At 35.1% G+C, this 20,805-nt stretch overlaps 2 protein-coding genes across 2 annotated transcripts in view; one reads left to right on the forward strand and one right to left on the reverse strand.

The window, feature by feature from the left end:
* LOC144434885 (xanthine dehydrogenase/oxidase-like) overlaps positions 1-11,761 on the forward strand; it is a 28,836-nt gene extending 17,075 nt beyond the window's left edge. The window contains exons 20-32 of the mRNA XM_078123401.1: positions 282-500; positions 1,467-1,600; positions 1,741-1,915; positions 2,718-2,909; positions 3,719-3,867; positions 4,242-4,323; positions 4,705-4,929; positions 5,306-5,380; positions 5,541-5,593; positions 8,392-8,578; positions 8,895-9,083; positions 9,659-9,832; positions 10,615-11,761. Coding sequence (XP_077979527.1) covers positions 282-500; positions 1,467-1,600; positions 1,741-1,915; positions 2,718-2,909; positions 3,719-3,867; positions 4,242-4,323; positions 4,705-4,929; positions 5,306-5,380; positions 5,541-5,593; positions 8,392-8,578; positions 8,895-9,083; positions 9,659-9,832; positions 10,615-10,653 — 1,893 coding nt within the window. The 3' untranslated portion in view covers positions 10,654-11,761. The remainder of the gene's footprint in view (positions 1-281; positions 501-1,466; positions 1,601-1,740; positions 1,916-2,717; positions 2,910-3,718; positions 3,868-4,241; positions 4,324-4,704; positions 4,930-5,305; positions 5,381-5,540; positions 5,594-8,391; positions 8,579-8,894; positions 9,084-9,658; positions 9,833-10,614) is intronic.
* On the reverse strand, positions 88-19,954 carry LOC144434886 (glutathionyl-hydroquinone reductase YqjG-like). Its single transcript, XM_078123402.1, has 9 exons — positions 19,860-19,954; positions 18,915-19,096; positions 18,248-18,320; positions 17,038-17,236; positions 16,474-16,567; positions 15,856-15,972; positions 12,395-12,511; positions 11,898-11,994; positions 88-545 (listed from the first exon to the last, which is right to left on the reverse strand). Exons 1-8 carry the CDS (start codon positions 19,942-19,944, stop codon positions 11,899-11,901), a joined length of 963 nt encoding a protein of 320 aa, XP_077979528.1. The 5' UTR covers positions 19,945-19,954; the 3' UTR covers positions 88-545; position 11,898.
* Positions 19,955-20,805: the final 851 nt, after the last annotated feature.

A 20,805-nucleotide genomic window follows, 5' to 3' on the forward strand; every position in this document is an offset into this window, starting at 1 on the left:
GTGGATGAATGAACAATTGTAAATGGATAATATTAATTGATTGATTAATTGATTAATCAATTGATTGATTGATTATTTGAATGATCTAGTATTTGATTGAAGGTTTTACTTAGACACTTTTTGTGGCATCATGGGAATGTCACATGACAAAATCTTATCATTTTTAATACACAAATCATGAAAGAGATTTTGTCAAAGTTACTGACTACCTGACTGACTGAATTATCTTGAGACAAGCAGTCATTGTTTTCTCTTAACTTGTAACTATTACTCCTTGACAGGAAGCCATTAAATGCGGGTCAGTTTTTGAACCTGTTTTGCAACTTGAAGATGGCAATGTGGAGGAACAGTTTGAACAGTCTGATCATGTCATTGAAGGTGAATTCTTTATTGGTGCCCAAAGTCACTTCTATATGGAGACTCAGTGTTGTGTTGTACGACCACAGGAACGTGATGAAATGATGGTACATTCTTCCAGTCAGGATTTCTTCAATGTACAGGTTGGTGATGTGTTTCTCTCTTGACAATATCTCTTGGAAAGTTTTCTAAACAAGAACCATAGATTTGTTGATGAACACTTACATACAAATAGATGTTATCATCCCCAAATATTTTTCTTCGTTCAGCCAAGGAAAATACGAGTGACCTAAGGGGTCTTTGTAACTACAAGTCGCTATATGAGTAGTGACAACCCATAAGTCACGAGTATTTTCTGGCTGAATGAAGAAAAAATTTGGAGAACAACATAGTTATTCCAGTGTCAGTAATATCAAAGACAAATCGGGGAAAGTAATGGCAATTTTGAATGTTTTGACTCATGTTTTGAACACATGTAACAAAACCAGCCTGACGTAGACACACATTGTTGTGGAACAATCAAGTCTATATTCCATATTTTTTCTTGAAGTTGGCTTGTGCATTTTTTAGTGTTCAGTATCAAGATTTATATCTTTCACTGACCTACAGTAGTATGTCAAGGACTATTACAAATCTTTTAAAAAGTTGTTATCTCAAACATTGTGTTTTTATACATGATAGGCAAATGTAAGAACAGCTCTGTCTTTCCTAGGGGCATTATTCTGAAGGAAGTGGGGCCACAAGTATCTTTTGAAAAATCACAAAATTTCTCAATGTTTCACTGTTACAAGCATTGATATTCAGGGTCTGTTCAATAATTTGTTTGCTATGATGTAAGAACTCACAAGGTTTACCTTTTGTATTGTACTGACTGCTTCTTTTATATGGTTGACAATAGCATCCATGATCAAAGTTTTAGCCAAGAGTCTGTTCCCAAATCTGGGGTGATTCCTCTTGGAACACTTTTTCCAAATGGCATATTTTGAACTTTCAGTTCTTTATTTTCTTTCAAGTGCAGTTTTGTATCCTTATAATCTCAGTCAAGTCAGTCAGTCTGTCAGTCTGTCAGATACATTAATTTGTTACATGACATTAATTTTCACATGCAGAATATAGTGGCTGAAGTTCTTGGTATATCTTGTAACAAAGTCACTGTAAAAACAAGACGTCTTGGAGGGGGTTTTGGTGGCAAGGAATCACCTTCAAAATACGTTGCAGCTGCATGTGCTGTTGCAGCTAAAAAGTAAGTACTGAACCATAACAATCTTGTTCACAATAATGTACAATATAGATGCTGTGTTGTACAATATTTTGTTGTTTTGGCACCCTCCTAACTAAACTGTACTTGGTGATTATAAAGGAATGTTAATGTTTTTTATGCAGGGTTGGAAAACCAGTTCGAATTATGTTAGAAAGAGATAAAGACATGCAGTTTGTTGGAACCAGACATACAGCTATTGCCAAGTACAAAGTTGGCTGCAGCAAAGAAGGAAAGTTGAAAGCAATGGAGATGGAACTGTTTTTTAATGCTGGTTTTGTTAAAGAAATTTCCTATCCAGTAAGTCATTGACTTCTTTTAAACTTGGCACAATGGTGATACATGACAGTGAAGTGTATGTACACCATTTTGTTTTGTCAAAGAACTTTCACAAGTAGTTGAAAGCCATAGTATGCACAATGTCTCAAGAACATAGTTACACCATTTCAGTGTCTACTAGTATTTCAGGAATGAACTTTCTTGTTATATATACATATTATTATATTCATTAACCATAGCTATTTGTAACCTACTGTTTATTTATGGGTAAGAAATTATTGTAATTTTTATTATTGTTGGCTTTGTTTAACCTTGATCAATTGTTGAGCCATTCTTACACAATGTCGAGGAAATGTAGCTTGATGCATCTTCCAAAAAAAATGTACTTTCAAGTTCATGAAATCATTCAAAGTGCTCACATAGCTATTTGGATGCACTTTCTAATTTACCTAGCCTTTATAGAGATCATATCTAAGGTTATTTTTGACATATCATGGCATTCATTCAGAATTGTCAATTATACGCACTTGAAGACTTTTCAATTATAGTAATTTGTTTTTAATTAATATGCAATGTGGTGGCCGCTTCGTGGCTCAGTGACTAGTACGCATGCGTGTCCTATATACTATGCGATGTTTTTTTGGTGATTTTACCCAAGGATGCATTGCAGCACAATGACTATGCATGCACGTTCTATATACTATGCGCATTCTCCATGTGGAGGGCGCTGTCTACAATGTCATCTTGAAGCAGCTGGTCACAAATGAATCCCTGCACAAGGTTTTGGGCTTTGCCTAGTTATGATATATTATGCAATTTTTAGGTTGTGACTCAAGGCCTATCATCCCTACACAATGCCTACAAGATTCCAGCCTATAAAGTGCATACTAAAGTGTGTAAGACTAACATTACATCCTGTTGTGCTATGAGAGGTGCTGGTACACCCCAGGCTAATGCTATTATGGAGAGTATAATGGATGGTGTCATTAGGAAATGTGGCTTGAGTCCTGAAAAGGCAAGTATTTGTAATTTGCAGTAAATTAGAATGTAGTTATTATTTGGTATTTTCATAACAGCAAGAACAGTTGATTTTATATTTGAATTTGCCCATGAATCATTTGGAAAGAATGAGTTTTACAACTATAACACCAAAGTAAAGCATTTTCTGTATTTACCACAATCATTTATAGCATCCATATCAAGTGTAAAAGTATACTGTTTCATTTGCTAATTGACCACATTAGAAAGGCCACATGCTAGGCTTGTAAATAACCAATTGAAACAGTATACTTTTACAGTTGATGTGAATGCTGTAAGCGAATGTATCACATAGAGAAAGTGCTTTACTTCAGTGTTACTTGTTGTAAAATAAAATAAAATAAAAGTAAAGTATTCTACAGTAGTGATTGATTCTGATAAACAATTCTGGCATCAAATAACATCCCAGTGGCCAATGAAGAAATCGTTTATAATTCTGATAATTGGAATATGATGTGTTGAATGGTAAGCTCTGTAAATATAGTGCATAAACCCACTGCTATAGTGTGTGATTTCTTATAAGACATTTTCAAGTTTATCCCACAGCTTTCCTAACTTATACTTTGAAACTTGTCAAGTAAGTTGCAAGTATCAAGTAGTTTATCTTAACTTTTGATCAAGTATGTACACTTGGAATACTTTTCTGACATTTCTGATCATCAACTGTTTCTGATCACAACATTATTTAAAGTAACAGAAAAATAGTTATGGAAAGTTGTTTTTCTCTCTAACAATGTCAAGAAGGTCAGCGATATTGTTAATTTTGTCACCTAATAATTCCAACAGGTTCGAGAAATGAATTTTTATCAGGAAGGTGATGTTGATAATTTCTTTCAAGAAATGCCAGATATAGGAAATCTATATCGGTGCTGGAATGAATGTTTACAACGCAGTGATTATTACCAACGTAAAGAAGAAGTTGAATCATTCAACAGGTACTGATTGGATCATAGACTACAATACACTGTTACAGTAATTACACATGGTTTTCAAATATTTTTACAGGCTATAGGCTACAGGCTACAGGCTATATTATCTCAGTTAGCTCTATAAAAACTACCATGTAATCATGCAACTAAAATTCAGATAATTATTGTCGACGAATAGTACTGACTAAAACTTTCTTAAAAGTCATTGTTCTCAAAGGATCAAATCTTCATAACATGTGTTGAAGTAAAGAGAGTTGTTGCCTGTACAGAACTTTTGAATTATTAATAATACAAGACAGAATATTTTGGAACACAGGCTAGTGTATTGTTTATTTTGGTGTTAGTCTTGTAAATGTTCACTTCACATCTTTTCTCTGCAGAACAAGTCGATGGAAGAAACGGGGATTGGCTATTGTACCCACCAAGAGAATTGTAGGAATCCAGTTGGCTTTCCTGAACCAGGTATTTACTTGGATGAAGTACACAGTGCTGATAACATAGTTTAAGAACAAATTAAATGTCAAATCGTCTAATCTTATTCTTCTGATAAATTTGAACAACTCTGATGTCATCAATTTGAACAATCCTGATGTCATGAATTTGAACATTTCTGATGATGTCATCTGAGTGTGAATTTTGTGTGAAATCTTGTATTTTAACTTATATCTTTCGATCAATTTATAGTCAAGAAATGAAGTAACATGAAATCTTGTATTTGTTAGAATATCTTATATTTTTGATAAATTTAGCTAGGAGATATATAACTCATCATTTGATATATTAAGGTAATTGTCTACATCAAGAGAAGATAGTTTTCTGTATTCTATTTTTACTTGTTGTCAGGCATCAGCTTTGGTGCATGTTTACACTGATGGATCTGTATTACTAACTCATGGTGGTATTGAGATGGGTCAGGGACTATATACCAAGACAATACAGATAGCAAGTCGTGTTCTACGCATACCACCTGAACGTATCCACATCAATGAGACGAGCACAGATAAAATTCCAAATGCAACACTAACTGCAGGATCAACTGGAACTGAGCTGGTTGGAAATGCTGTTAAGGTATATCTAACTATTTCTGTCATGTATAATCATTTACTGAAATGGTTGTCAGAGATTTGGTAGATTTTTAGACAGTTGGTCAGGGAAATATATATTGCCTGTATGAAATACAGTTCTTATAAGGGGACAACACTGTATGTACTCGAACTCTTGAAGTTTGCATAATTTTGTTTTCTCTGTGTGATCTTCTACAAATGGAACTAGCTTCTTCAGAAGTTGATAGATTTACCCAAAATTCAATTCTTTTATGTCAAAAATGTAATAGTATACAAAATTGACACAAAAGAGAGAGGAGAACCTGAAATGTTTAGTCTTAGTCCTGTCTACAATGACATTTCCAGAAAAAGTACTCACAATCCATTCTTTTGACAATCAGATTGCCTGTGAAACTCTGATGGAGCGACTGGAACCAATTATGTATGAAAATCCCAAAGGATCATGGGATGACTGGGTAAGGTTTAAATCCTACATGCTTTTTGGAACCACACATTCAACTACCAAGAGTTTGGATAATTGAAGAAACTTAATGTAGAAGTTAGAACTTTTAATAAAATTGTCACTAATTTCTACAGACCAATTTGAAAGTTCTATTTACTTTAAATTCTGTATAGGTTCAGGCTGCATACTTCAATAGAGTCAGTTTATCTGCTTCAGGATTTTTCAAGTGAGTACAAACACTTTTCCCATATTTTCTTTAATATTCAGTCATAAACTTAAATACACTTGCCATATCTATGTAAATGTATAACATATATTTCTGACATTTTCTTTTGTCAACTAATCCTGTTTAAAATTTTAGTGGATATTTATGTTACACTTACTTCAATTATGCTTTAAATTTGTTTTGTTTCACAAATTCAGCCATTAGAATAACACTAACTGACTAAGGGTAACATCGAATCATAGCAGCTATGTATGGATCATCCTTGTGTTTTTTACATTGACTCCAGTACCATCCCACTTTCCAGACAAACTAAAATAAGCTTTATGAAAGACAGTTTAACTGTAAAAAATGTAAACTCCTGTAAGCTATTCTGTCCATAGACATAAATATGATTGTGAATCCACTGACTCATTTAACTTCTGTAACCTATTCTGTCCACAGACATAAACATGAATGTGAAACCACTGACTCATTTAACTTCTGTAACCTATCCTGTCCATAGACATAAACATGAATGTGAATCCACTGACTCATGTAACTTCTGTAACCTATTCTGTCCATAGAAATAAACATGAATGTGAAACCACTGATTCATTTAACTTCTGTAACCTATTCTGTCCATAGACATAAACATGAATGTAAATCCACTGACTCATTTAACTTCTGTAACCTATGCTGTCCATAGACATAAACATGAATGTGAATCCACTGACTCATTTAACTTCTGTAACTATCCTGTCCATAGACATAAACATGAATGTGAATCCACTGACTCATTTAACTTCTGTAACCTATCTTGTCCATAGACATAAACATGAATGTGAAACCACTGACTCATTTAACTTCTGTAACCTATCCTGTCCATAGACATAAACATGAATGTGAATCCACTGACTCATTTAACTTCTGTAACCTATCCTGTCCATAGACATAAACATGAATGTGAATCCACTGACTCATTTAACTTGTGTAACCTATCTTGTCCATAGACATAAACATGAATGTGAATCCACTGACTCATTTAACTTTTGTAACATATCCTGTCCATAGACATAAACATGAATGTGAATCCACTGACTCATTTAACTCCTGTAACCTATTCTGTCCATAGACATAAACATGAATGTGAATCAACTGACGCATTTAACTTCTGTAACCTATCCTGTCCATAGACATAAACATGAATGTGAATCCACTGACTCATTTAACTCCTGTAACCTAATCTGTCCATAGACATAAACATGAATGTGAATCAACTGACTCATTTAACTTCTGTAACCTATCCTGTCCATAGACATAAACATGAATGTGAATCCACTGACTCATTTAACTTCTGTAACCTATCCTGTCCATAGACATAAACATGAATGTGAATCCACTGAGTCATTTAATTTCTGTAACCCATTCTGTCCATAGACATAAACATGAATGTGAAACCACTGACTCATTTAACTTCTGTAACCTATCCTGCCCATAGACATAAACATGAATGTGAATCCACTGACTCATTTAACTTCTGTAACCTATCCTGTCCATGGACATAAACATGAATGTGAATCCACTGACTCATTTAACTTCTGTAACCTATCCTGTCCATAGACATAAACATGAAATGTGAATCCACTGACTCATTTAACTTCTGTAACCTATGCTGTCCATAGACATAAACATGAATGTGAATCCACTGACTCATTTAACTTCTGTAACCCATTCTGTCCATAGACATAAACATGAATGTGAATCCACTGACTCATTTAACTTCTGTAACCTATCCTGTCCATGGACATAAACATGAATGTGAATCCACTGACTCATTTAACTTCTGTAACATATCCTGTCCATAGACATAAACATGAATGTGAATCCACTGACTCACTTAACTTCTGTAACCTATCCTGTCCATAGACATAAACATGCATGTGAATCCACTGACTCATTTAACTTCTGTAACCTATCCTGTCCATAGACATAAACATGAATGTGAAAGCACTGACTCATTTAACTTCTGTAACCTATCCTGTCCATAGACATAAACGTGAATGTGAAACCACTGACTCATTTAACTTCTGTAACCTATCCTGTCCATAGACTGTGTATCCACTGACTTATTTAACTTCTGTAACCTATCCTGTCCATAGACATAAACATGAATGTGAAAGCACTGATTCATTTAACTTCTGTAACCTATCCTGTCCATAGACATAAACATGAATGTGAAACCACTGACTCATTTAACTTCTGTAACCTATCCTGTCCATAGACATAAACATGAATGTGAATCCACTGACTCATTTAACTTCTGTAACCTATCCTGTCCATAGACATAAACATGAATGTGAAACCACTGACTCATTTAACTTCTGTAACCTATCCTGTCCATAGAAATAAACATGAATGTGAATCCACTGACTCATTTAACTTGTGTAACCTATCCTGTCCATAGAAATAAACATGAATGTGAATCCACTGACTCATTTAACTTGTGTAACCTATCTTGTCCATAGACATAAACATGAATGTGAATCCACTGACTCATTTAACTTTTGTAACATATCCTGTCCATAGACATAAACGTGAATGTGAATCCACTGACTCATTTAACTTCTGTAACCTATTCTGTCCATAGACATAAACGTGAATGTGAAATTAATTTTGCATTATACATGACTCCCATGCTGTAATGGAAAACAGCTTACTGATAGAGAGTAGTCCAATTTCTAATCGTTTCAATGTGGCTATAATTTCACAAAATTAATACTTATCTTTGATGTAGTCTGTTAACATTCTCATGCACATAGGTACCCAGGAAATATTGGAGTTACTTTGGATAATCGTCGTGAAGGACAAAATCAATACCATTTTTCTTATGGAGTAGCCTGCTCTGAAGTTGAGATTGACTGTCTAACTGGTGATCATCAGTTAAAACGTACTGACATTGTCATGGACATTGGAGAGAGTTTAAACCCAGCCCTGGATATTGGACAGGTAGTACAAAATTATTACTATGACCATGACTTGGTAAGGAAAGAATGAATTTTAGTAGGACCGCTTTTGAAGTTCTAAAATATGGAAGAAACAGAATTTCAAAATAATATTATGTCTCCCTGAACATTTGATATGTAGATATTGCATGGAAAATTTTAAAATGAAGTTTAAATTCAAATGATAATTGTTATGCCTGAGGATTGTACATTCTGGTAGGCCAATATGACAGTTCATGGAGGGTGATTTCATTTGTTACATACCTAAAGCCTTTCTCAAAAATCTTGACTTGCATTGATCTACTGTCTTTATATTTCAGATTGAGGGTGCTTTCATTCAAGGCTATGGTTATCATGTGACTGAAGAACTTCGATATTCACAACAAGGTGAACTCTTAACGAGAGGTCCAGGAATGTATAGAATACCAGAAGTTGGTGATATACCAAGTCAGTTTAATGTGACACTATTGAAAGGTGCTCCATGTAAATCTGGAATATACTCAGCCAAGGTAAGAAAGGTTGATTTTAGAGGGAAAACTGTAAAAGGGATATTTCCTATATTTCATTTATACAGATGTGCCTGTAGGTTTTGTTTTCAGCCTGTTGGTCTGCGATGGGTTTGCAAAAATGGATCCACTATACAGTGTAGTCTTAGTGGTCTTAAAATGTGGATAACCCCTTTCAAGGATGGGGTATGCTTTCTGAATTGTCTTGGCACTGTAGCATGGGTGGCAAACCCTTTCTGAATTGTCTTGGGACTGTTAAATGGGTGGCAAACCCTTCCAAGGTGGGGTATGCTTTCTGAATTGTCTTGGGACTGTTGCTTGGGTGGCAAACCCTTTCAAGGTGGGGTATGCTTTCTGAATTGTCTTGGGACTATTGCATGGGTGGCAAACCCTTTCAAGGTGGGGTATGTTTTCTGAATTGTCTTGGGACTTTTGCATGGCTTTCTGAATTGTCTTGGGACTGTTGCATGGGTGGCAAACCCTTTCAAGGTTGACTACATGTGTAACTTTGATCCACAAATGGGAATGAAGTATTTGAATATAAAGTACCCTATGATTAATTATAATTTCATTTACAGGGCATTGGAGAACCACCGCTGCATTTGGCTGTATCTGTGTTAATGGCCATCAAAGAAGCAATATCATCTGCTAGGTCTGATCATGGATTAAGTGGACAGTTTGAGTTAAACAGTCCTGCTACACCAGAAAGAATTAGACTTGCCTGTACTGATGACTTCTCAGATAAAGCTAAGGTTGGTATAATCAGGAATGTCATTAACACAAAGTGTTAAATGATGCAATTATTGGTTCTCTCAGAAATTGGTGCAGAGAAATTTAGCCAATTTCTCTTTGTCCCTTACTATGCAATCCTGTAGCTAAGTCCTTGCTTGTAAAGAACCAAGACAATAAGTAGTCTAACTGATAACATGATATTCCAGACAATATGAAATATGAACTGCCTAATACACTTTTAACAGGATTATACCATTGCACGAGCTATTAAGAACAAAAAATGTGGAATATATACGCTGTTCGTTCTACATCACAAAAATGTGTGTCTATGTCACTGCATGGTTCTGCTGTGTTCGAAATATGAGTCAAAACATTCAAATTACCATTACTTTCCCCAATTTGTCTTTGATAGTACTGGCTCTGGAATAATTATGTTATCCTCCAATATTTTTCTTCATTCAGCTGGAAAATACTCATGACCTATCGACTCATAGTGACAAAGACCCGTCAGGTCACTCGTATTTTCCTTGGCTGAACTAAGAGAAATATTGGGGAATAACATCTAATTGTTATCTTAAACTTTGTTTCTATGACAACTGTTGTTGGATATTGACTATGTCTGGATATTTTAAAGAATAGTCCATAACTTTTTGCCATTAGTTCTCAAATGAAAGTCTTGAGAATAGATACATCCAATTCATTCAGTGTGTTTTCATTTTATTTATGTATACATATCAAATTCACTTAATATGTTCAAGTGATTTAATATGATGCAAAATTGCTTTTATGTTTTGTGTTTCAGACATCAGAAGCTGGAGAGGACTTTTTTGTGAGACCATGATCTTCACACTCTGGTTTATGTGATTCATATTTGTTGCAAATTTCACATATATTTTTACTTCATCACATTTAAGTTGTTTAATATTTTGGTTAACTGGAAAAGTCATTTATAAGTATATATAATAATCATAGTCAATGTACTAAATGGTGTGATACATATTAAATATTGAAAATTAGTCAATGAGTACTATAACATAACCCTATGCCACATGAGTGCAGGTGTGACATGCTTCCAGTATTTGTCTGAGTGCCTGCAGTGTTCTCTGCACCCTACTTTCACGAGCATAACGAGTGCAGCAGAAAACACTGTACGCATGTGTGCAAATACCCCCAAGTACCCACACTGGAACTCACATGGCATGCGGTTCTGTTATTATTATGTATGTTTTAATATCTGAAATGGTGAATTTCCAACAAAAATCATAAAAATCTTACAGCGCAATTTTATGTGTAGTGAATGACTGCATCTTCATTTGCATATCATTTGCATGCAGGTATGCAATTATAATGTTTTCAGTATTGCACTGAAGTGAAAATACCACTAGTATGTGTATGCACACCAGTGTAAGTAATCTCTGGTAAATATGTAATAATAACTAATAGTATTAATGTAATAATAGTAATAAAGATCTTCAATACTTATGGCAGTATACTATTAGTATGCAACAATTACAATGAAACTCATTAGTTTTGAATTGATAATTTTTTTAAAGGTTTTAGTTTCTGATAAAGGGAAATTGCAATGGTAATTGCAACACTTATAATCTATCACATTACAATATGACAGACATCACCATGGAAGAGGCAAAAATCCCCACAGGGCTGAATTCAAGGCTACTCAAGTGGAAGACAAGAGGCAAAAATCCCCACATGACTGAATTCAAAGCTACTCAAGTGGAAGATAAGAGCCAAAAATCTCCAAATGACTGAATTCAAGGCTACTCAAGTGGAAGACAAGAGGTAAAAATCCCCACATGACTGAATTCAAGGCTACTCAAGTGGAAGACAAGATGTAAAAATCCCCACATGACTGAACTCAAGGCTACTCAAGTGGAAGACAAGATGTATAAAACTCATATTTTAGAGAGAAAATGAATTATGAAAAAATATTGGTGGAATGTAAAATAAGATTGACTTACTATGCAATTCGCTTCATAAACCTAATAAAAAGTAATTCTTATGTATCAGACAGGCTGGTTTGTGTGTGTTAGTGTTATAAATTTGAAACCAGGCAGTATTACTTACTTTACTTGGTGAATTTGTCTCTGTTGTGAGGGGCACTGAAGTCCAAATCAGGACCGATAGAAACTATGCCATATGGATTGATCTTTTTGTGACTTAGCTGTAACCATAGAAATAAAACGGCAATTGTAATAAATAACACAGAATAAAAGCCAAGATATATCTTTCGCAAAGGGGAACACCACGCAACTTTAATACATAAATTTCACTCAATTACCAAGAAACATCAAATTGAAACTCTTCACCTTCATTGTTCTCAGAGTGGTCCATTGTTGCCTAATGGGACTTGGACATACATATTAGTTGAACAATGAATATTCATGACTATTTGTAGGTAGCAAGCACTTGAAAGTCTGTCTGATAAGCATCAAGTACACATATCTCAATTGTGTAATCTTCAATAAGTTTAATATTGCATATTAATAAGATCATTTGCATAAATATATTGAAAGCTCATTTATGCAAATGATCTAATTGCTATGCAATCATGCATTCATTACCTGGTAGTGTTTCTGGATATGTTCTTGGTCACATGTTTCTGCAATATCACCTGTCTGGTAGACATCACGGACATAGTCCCACATGTTTGGATAATCCAATACACGTTTCTTGTTACACTGGAAGTATTAAGTCCAAAAAAATAAAGAATTGTTTCTGGTCAGGGACCGGTCAGTTTCTCCAGCCTGGGGGGGGGGGGGGGGCGGTGGATTCTTAAATCGGGCCGACAAAAAGTCACTGACCCCCCCTATCTGTAAAACCAAAAACAGGCTGCCCCCCCTATCACTTAATTCTAAAACATGATGACCCCCCCCCCCCCCCCCCCCCCCCCCCCTATGTATAATATTCGCATGACAGGTATTTTTTTATCGTGACTCAGTGTGGACTGCTTGACTGTCTTGCATCTACTTTATTAGATCCCGGGTTAGCACTATCATATTTATAATTATTGACTACACAGGGTAAATATATTCGAAAAGGAGTTTAATAGCATCTTGGCAGTGAAAGGTAGGAAAGCTTGAGAAGGGAATATGTACATCTCTTATGGGGGTCCTAGGAGGTCTCTCCCTAGAACCCAGGAGGTTTTTAACTCTGGAAAGTCAATTTTGAGACTATTCAGACATTTTCAGAAAATAATTTCCAAGCTTTACAAGACAGCACCAACATGTAAAATGCAACTACATAAGGTTGAAATATTTTTGAAATAGTTTGATAGGATCTTGACAGTAAGAGGTAGGGGGAAGATCTTGAGACTAGGATGTGTACACCTCATGTGGGGGGGGGGGGGTCCTAGGGGGTCTCCCCCTAGAAACCCTGGAGGTTTTTAACTCTGAAAAGTCAATTTTGAGACTATTCAGACCCTTTCAGACAATAATTTCCAAGCCTTACAAGACAACACCAACATGTTAAAAGCAACTACATAGGGTTGAAATACTTTTGAAATATACTTTGATAGCATCTTGACAGTAAGAGGGGAAGAGCTTGAGACTGGGATATGTCCACCTCAAGTGGGGGGTCTGAGGGGGGTCTCCCTCTAGAAACCCTGGAGGATTTTTACTCTTAAAGCCAATATTTAGGCTATTCAGACCCTTTCAAGCAATAACTTAATCCATGCTTTACAAGACAGCAAGTATCAGAAACTATTCTTTATAACTTACACTAAGGGTTGAAATATGTTCTTAAAAAGTTTAAATAGGATCATTATATACATGTAGTAAAGGTCAGCACATCTATAATGGTAGTATCATTGGTAGGGGAGATTTGGAGTTTAAGGCAATTTTAGACTATCTTGGCAAACGTTTCAGATCTTGAAAAGACAATATCATATCAAATTAGAATAGGGTGAAAATATTTAAGAAAAGTTGAATACCATTATGACAGTAAAAAGGTTGTTGGTGCATCTGATTGTTGGTTGAATGTATGAGTGACCTCTGGGGGTGAGGGAGTCCTTGGGGTTTTCCCCTTGGCAGATCTGGAGTTTTTTGCTTGAGATACTAAGGCAATGTTTAGGTTATTCATAACCATTGAGGTAATATTTCCAAGCTTCGAAAAGCTAACGTAAAACATTTTTAAATGAGTTTCTCATATCACATAAAATGGACACGTAACATTAGTATATAGGGGCATTAATATTGCATGTATAATAAAGTCACCGGTATGTTAGAGAACTTTAGGTGGTCATACCTAGTGTATAATAGTAACTGGAATCTGATGATATGTGGTGATTTGTAGTGTCAATAGCATGACGAGTAGAACAATTTAGATTAACTTCATTTATAAACTATCTATGAAAATTACCATTACGAAACCTTCAAGTTCACTTTTGCCCCAAACTGCAATATAAACGAAGCATTGATTGTGAAACAGCCAAGCATTTACATGACATGTTCTGTAACTAGTATGGTAGGTAGGTAATACCGGTACATGTATATGAATATGTATAGTTAGGTTGGAACTAATAAGTAATGTTAAAGAATTCATGTAAGAAACAGGGACAAGAACAAATATTGACATGTACCACATTTCAGACAAGGCTATATGCCATTGTAGAAAGGATTTTTTTCTTCCATCACAATCTAAAACACAATGACCCCCCCCCCCCCCCCCTATCCACAATTTTCAAAACAGCATGACCCCCCCTACTGCCAATTTCAAAAACAGGGTGACCCCCCCTACCAATCCACCCCCCCCCCCCCCCCAGGCCGAAGAAACTGACCGGTCCCTAAATACCCTCACATTGGCCTTTTTTTTGTGTTTGTCCAGCCTATGCAGTCTGCAGATCTGGGAGAGAAACACAATAGTATCCCTCCCTACTTCAGTGAAGACAACTGCAGAGTCAATTATGAACAAGCAAATGACATCTGCCTTGCGTACACACTTGCTCCAAAGAATAAAAAAGAACAGTAACTGCCATAAATAGTAGACTGAGTGACAGGTTTGTTGAGAAAAAAATATCACATTGTCACACCATCTTAGAATAACTATCCTGACCAGAAAATTTTTTTTTTTGCCTAATAAATGTACATATAGGATGATCATAATATAATATCTTATTTTCTTACTTCAAAATGAAAAGTGCCATCTAGCTGAAAGTTTGTAACACTATCGTTTGTCAGCTACACAGGTTTGTAAGAATGGAATTAGCCCCTTCAAAATTTTCTTTACTTGTCACTTTCTTTGTTGTTCACCATCATCATATTCTTGTTATGACATACATCTTAGCTGAGAGATTTTATGTCATTTCTACCCAGTATCTTTCATAACTAAAAATATATCTCTCAATGCAGGTGTGCTATGTAATATAACCAGAACTTTTAGTGTTACCTCACATTACATTTGATTTCCAACCTACTTTAATATAGAATTTATTAATCATTTTATACAGAAATGTCTTGTCAGCACTTTACAATCAGTTCATACTGGAGTTTTCTGAAAATCCTTGAAAAGACAATAATTATAAAACTCTTCTTTCAATCAATCTGCAATGGCTGTACATCTGATGAGGAAAACCAATAACACAGAGACCATATGGAAAACATAACTACCTGAACCACATACGGAAAAAAAAATAAAATGAAAATAAAATAAAAAATCTACCTACCTCACCTATTCTAAAATTGAGTGTAATTATAGGAACCACACAATTTTTTTTATTAGGCCTTAGCTGTAAAGTTGATACATTTTACTGCAACTTCATACAGTTTACAATAAGTTCATAACTTTCGCTGCAAGTTTATACATTTTAGGATTCATACATACATCTTGTAATTGTCAGTATCACTACTGTAGACTTATAAAAAATAGTTGTTTCTAAGAAATATCATTACAGTATTGTTGTAATGACAAAATGAATAATAGCCTGGAATCCATGGGGGATTTCAAATTTTGGTTTGGCTGGGAAAACAAAAAAGTAAATTCCCATCTGCATGGATTCCAGGCTAACAGCATAATGACTGAAACTTACCATGAAGTGGCCAACATAGATAGTATCAAACCTATACAAGGTTGCAAAAAGTCTAACATCAGCTTCTGTAAATTGATCACCAGTCAAGTAGCGATTTTTAGATAGAATCTCTTCAACCTGAAAAAAGTAAAGTACATTTTTACTGTGCAGTGTGCATTTTAGAATTATCTTCCATAACATAGCTTAAAACTAAGAAACACTTGTCTTGATTAATTTCTGTGAGGATGAAAGCCTGACTACTACTTTCAACATTTCTAATAATACATTCTTTTCATTTTATTTTCAATAGGTTTTAAATCTTATATAATTTTAAAAACAAATAAAATTGGGATAACTATATACTTAGGTGAATTTGGCCACAAAAATATGAACTAAAGAACATCTGAATGTTTACACACCACCAGTGTGCCCCTCTAATGATAACCAAATTTTGTTGTTGTGGGTCAGTATGATAAAAACTGGCATTTCTTGCGAGTCACCACATAGTAAGAGATAGGGGAAAACCAAATTTTGGTGGTTCACTAGAAATTGTGTATGTCAATGGCATCTTAAATTGGCTTAGAGGGCACACTGTACACCGCTTAGTGCTTGCAGATCCCCAAAAGTTACATCACTTACTTTATCCAAATGATCAAACAAAAGTATAATTGCATTGTCATAGGCGTCTTGAGTCTCTGCAAAACCACAACGATAAACACCACCATTTATGTAGCTATGAATAAATTGAATTGGAGTATTACAATTCTAATTACTGTACTAGGAAACTAATCAACATATCAGTATAAATTGTTTATCTCACATCATAGTTTAAAACACAAATTTTTAAATTATATTGAGATTAACTTTACACACAGAGTCATTCACATGATTTTAATCTATACTATGTGTAAAGTAGGTATGAATTTATACTATGTGTAAATTAGGTATGAATTGATGAAAGCAGATGATATTATTATACTTCAGTGAAATTAAAAGATTTATCAAACATACCCAAGTTTGTATTTGGGTTGTGTCCCTTCTAAAATTATGGTTAAATGTATGAGATTGTTTTACATTACAGATATTACATGTAACAAATTTGGATCTTTTTTGTTTTATGCATGGTGTTCAAAATCCTGGATATTTGTTTCCACTGAGCTTGCTATAATATCGTAAAATGTTAACAGAATAATTAGCACTTACGGATAAATCCAATCATTTAGTCCATCTATCTTCTTTCTTAGATTTTCTGGGTACAAATCTAATTTCTTCTGTTCTTCAGTTTTACAGAATTCATTAAACTCAGAGTTCAGCATTCTGATGATTTCACTGGATTCATTATTAACTATGGTGTTCATAGTCTTGTCAAATAACACTGGGACAGTGACTCTTCCTGTATAGCCTGACATAAACAAATTGAATTATAAATACTGTTATAGAGCTTTCCATTTACTGGGTACATTCAAACTATAACTGCTGACATTAGACCGCCGACAAATGAAACCTGCTACAAACAGGGCAAGTAACAACTGAATTGGATTAATAACACTTGCACAGCATATTTGAAGTACAGAGACTTGTATTACATTCCGTCCTTTGATAAGAACAGTTTTATGGCCACTTGACATAGTAGTTCACATTCACAAACAAATTTTCAGTTCCTCTGGCATTTCATGTACACATAAAAGAACCACAACACTGTTCTTATCAAACCATGGTGTGCAATACAAGTCTTTGCTGTTCCAACATGCTGAGCCAAATGCTATTAAACGAATTAATTTGTTTACTTTCCCTGTTCGTAACAGGTTCAGTTCGTTCACGGTCTGATGTCGGCAGTTGTACTGTACACACACAAAAAAAGTATCTCAGTGTCAGAAAAATTACACATCTGACATCAGGTAGATTTCTTTCAATACTTACTGGGATCTGACATCAGGTAGATTTCTTTCAATACTTACTGGGATCTGACATCAGGTAGATTTCTTTCAATACTTACTGGGATCTGACTTCAGGTAGATTTCTTTCAATACTTACTGGGATCTGACTTTAGGTAGATTTCTTTCGATACTTACTGGGATCTGACTTCAGGTAGAATTCTTTCAAATACTTACTGGGATCTGACTTTAGGTAGATTTCTTTCAAATACTTACTGGGATCTGACTTCAGGTAGATTTGTTTCAAATACTGGGATCTGACGTCAGGTAGATTTCTTTCAATACTTACTGGGATCTGATGTCAGGTAGATTTCTTTCAATACTTACTGGGATCTGACTTCAGGTAGATTTCTTTCAATACTTACTGGGATGTGACATCAGGTAGATTTCTTTCAATACTTACTGGGATCTGACTTCAGGTAGATTTCTTTCAATACTTACTGGGATCTGATGTCAGGTAGATTTCTTTCAATACTTACTGGGATCTGACTTCAGGTAGAATTCTTTCAAATACTTAGCATCACACACTGGATCTTTTGTACATCTAGGTTTCTAATAAATAAACAAAGAAACATATTTCGAACTCATTGTCTTAAAAACCCTTAACAGTAACACTACACTGTTACGACTGTGTAACTGTTATTTATGAACACTGCACTGCTACCAACTTTACATCAACTTTTGTGAAGTTAATGAATGAAATCAGGCTAATTGAATTCATAAAATTGACATTTTTGATGGTTTTGAACTTATAATTTCATTTATAAGTAATTTAATTCCAATTCAAACTATCATCTTTTTTGACTGCTAAATCATATATTTTGTAGTCACTCCAAGATATATGGCCAAATTAAGAAATTATAATTGACAAGCAGCCTTTTGGATTTTGTACCTTTTTCCTTTCCTTCTTTTCCTAATATGCTAATCTTTCTTTTGAAATAAATTTTAAAAATGTATTTTAAAGAATGTAATTATAATTCTGTTTGTTTGTTTGTTTGTTTGTTTGTTTGTTTGTTTGTTTGTTTGATTGATGGATTAATTTTTACTAGGTTTGCCTATTTCTAATTTACATAAACCTCTAAAATCTGCATATTTACTTTATGATAATTCATATTCCTTTGCAAATAAATCATATTTTTACTGTACCTCATCAGTGAAGTTCCATCCTGTCTCATAATTCAACAGCCAATCAACTATGGTGCAAGTGATGACATCATCAAGGCCTTTCAATTTCCTGACAAGTAAGGCACGATGGGCGAATGGACATGCCAATGATGCATATAAATGATAACGATTTGATTCTGCTTTGAATCCACTGGACCCATCAGCTGAGAGTATCAACGAAATAAATGAAAAATTGTTGTCTTCATTTCTGGTGAATTCATCATCACAACTTACCTATTAAAACTATTTTCCACCATTTCACATTTAGTAAATACATGATGTACATGTTGCAATATTGTAAAACATTTAATTGCATTCAACAAAATTTGCCTTCCTACACATTAAACATCCTTTACCCTTTTACGTCCATAGCTCTGGATGTATCAATCTGATTAAAATCCAATGTAGATGTCGGCTAATCGTTCATAGAGGAGGCGATCAGGCTAAAAAATGTAAACATGTACCAAGAAGGTCAATTCAGGCAAAATAACGAAGGTAAAATAGCAAGGAACGATTAGCCGACATCTACGTCGGATTTTAATCAGATTGTGGATGTATATGCTACGAGGTTCGACCATAGGCTCTAGTCTCTACACTCATGGAGGGTCTGTGGTTCGACCATACACTCTACACCCATGGAGGGTCTATAGTTCGACATGTCTTCGAACCTCGTACCGTAGCATATACATGATCCGGAGCTATTAGTGTTACGTCCATTACAAAAGTTACAAATTTATATATGAAAATTGACGGATGGTATTAAAATACGGAGTAAAGCTAGGTAATATATATGCTAATATACATGTATATCATAAAATGATATAATTCTCTCTCAATTTTCGTGTTGTAAAAGTTAGCCCTTCTTGGGGTGTCATCTGACCCACCCTCTTATACTTCGTGAAAACTCCCTCACTAATAGTACTTTACCTGTTATCTGATCATGGAACGCTGTTCGTGGTGCCGCCAAGGCTGCCCCCTTTGCGTTCTCTTCGACATTTGTAGACGAGCTCATACCTTCAGACATCTCTATCATCAAAATAACACAGATAAACAATTAATTCAATAAGTAATGTGTTTTCAAGACCGTCGCTGTGTAAACAGGGGCGTGTAATATTTCATAGATTGTTGTTTTCCAGGTCTACAGACTAAATATAACACCCTTTTGACTATATATTCCTATCTGTACAGGGGAAGAAAGGTTAACGAGAAAAGATGACCACCCTTCTTATATATTTACTTAGTATAGAGATTGATACATTTGTAGCAGCAAGATTCGAACGATATTTTCCTAAGAAAACGGAAACCTAAGCAATAAATAATACATGCCCCTGTGGTTGTGTACGTACGAACTCGCGGCCGGTGGACTATCGACTACTCGACTGCGACTTCCGCGTTCTATTTAGGGAGCCTTCAGTATTTACAGGGGAGGGCCGGAGGATCACACATGGTCTATTAAGTAAAACATGACCCTCCCCATTCTCCATTTGTAAAAAGTGACCCTGCCCTTTGTCCCATTTTGTAAATCACGACCCTCCCCATGACATATACTGAACGTTAAATAAATCTTCCCATTATATGTATACATACAAATTAAGAAACATTCTACGTATCTCGGGAAACAAGTGCCTGTGGTTCCTAGGGGTACCCCAAATGCAATAAAAATTAAACGGAGATGCCCAAGCTTGACGTCAGTTATTGTACCCTGGTCTGAGGCTCCCCGGGGCCGGGACCCGCGGCCATACCCGGGGCCGGGATGCATACATAATCGATCAACGTTTGAACCTTACCTCATTTGACCCCATTTGACCCATATCACCCGAAGGACGAGCGCCCCCCGACGTTGACATGAAGCATGGACCACAGACAACATCTA

This window comes from Glandiceps talaboti, chromosome 5, assembly GCF_964340395.1.
Source record: "Glandiceps talaboti chromosome 5, keGlaTala1.1, whole genome shotgun sequence".
Taxonomy (NCBI): domain Eukaryota; kingdom Metazoa; phylum Hemichordata; class Enteropneusta; family Spengelidae; genus Glandiceps; species Glandiceps talaboti.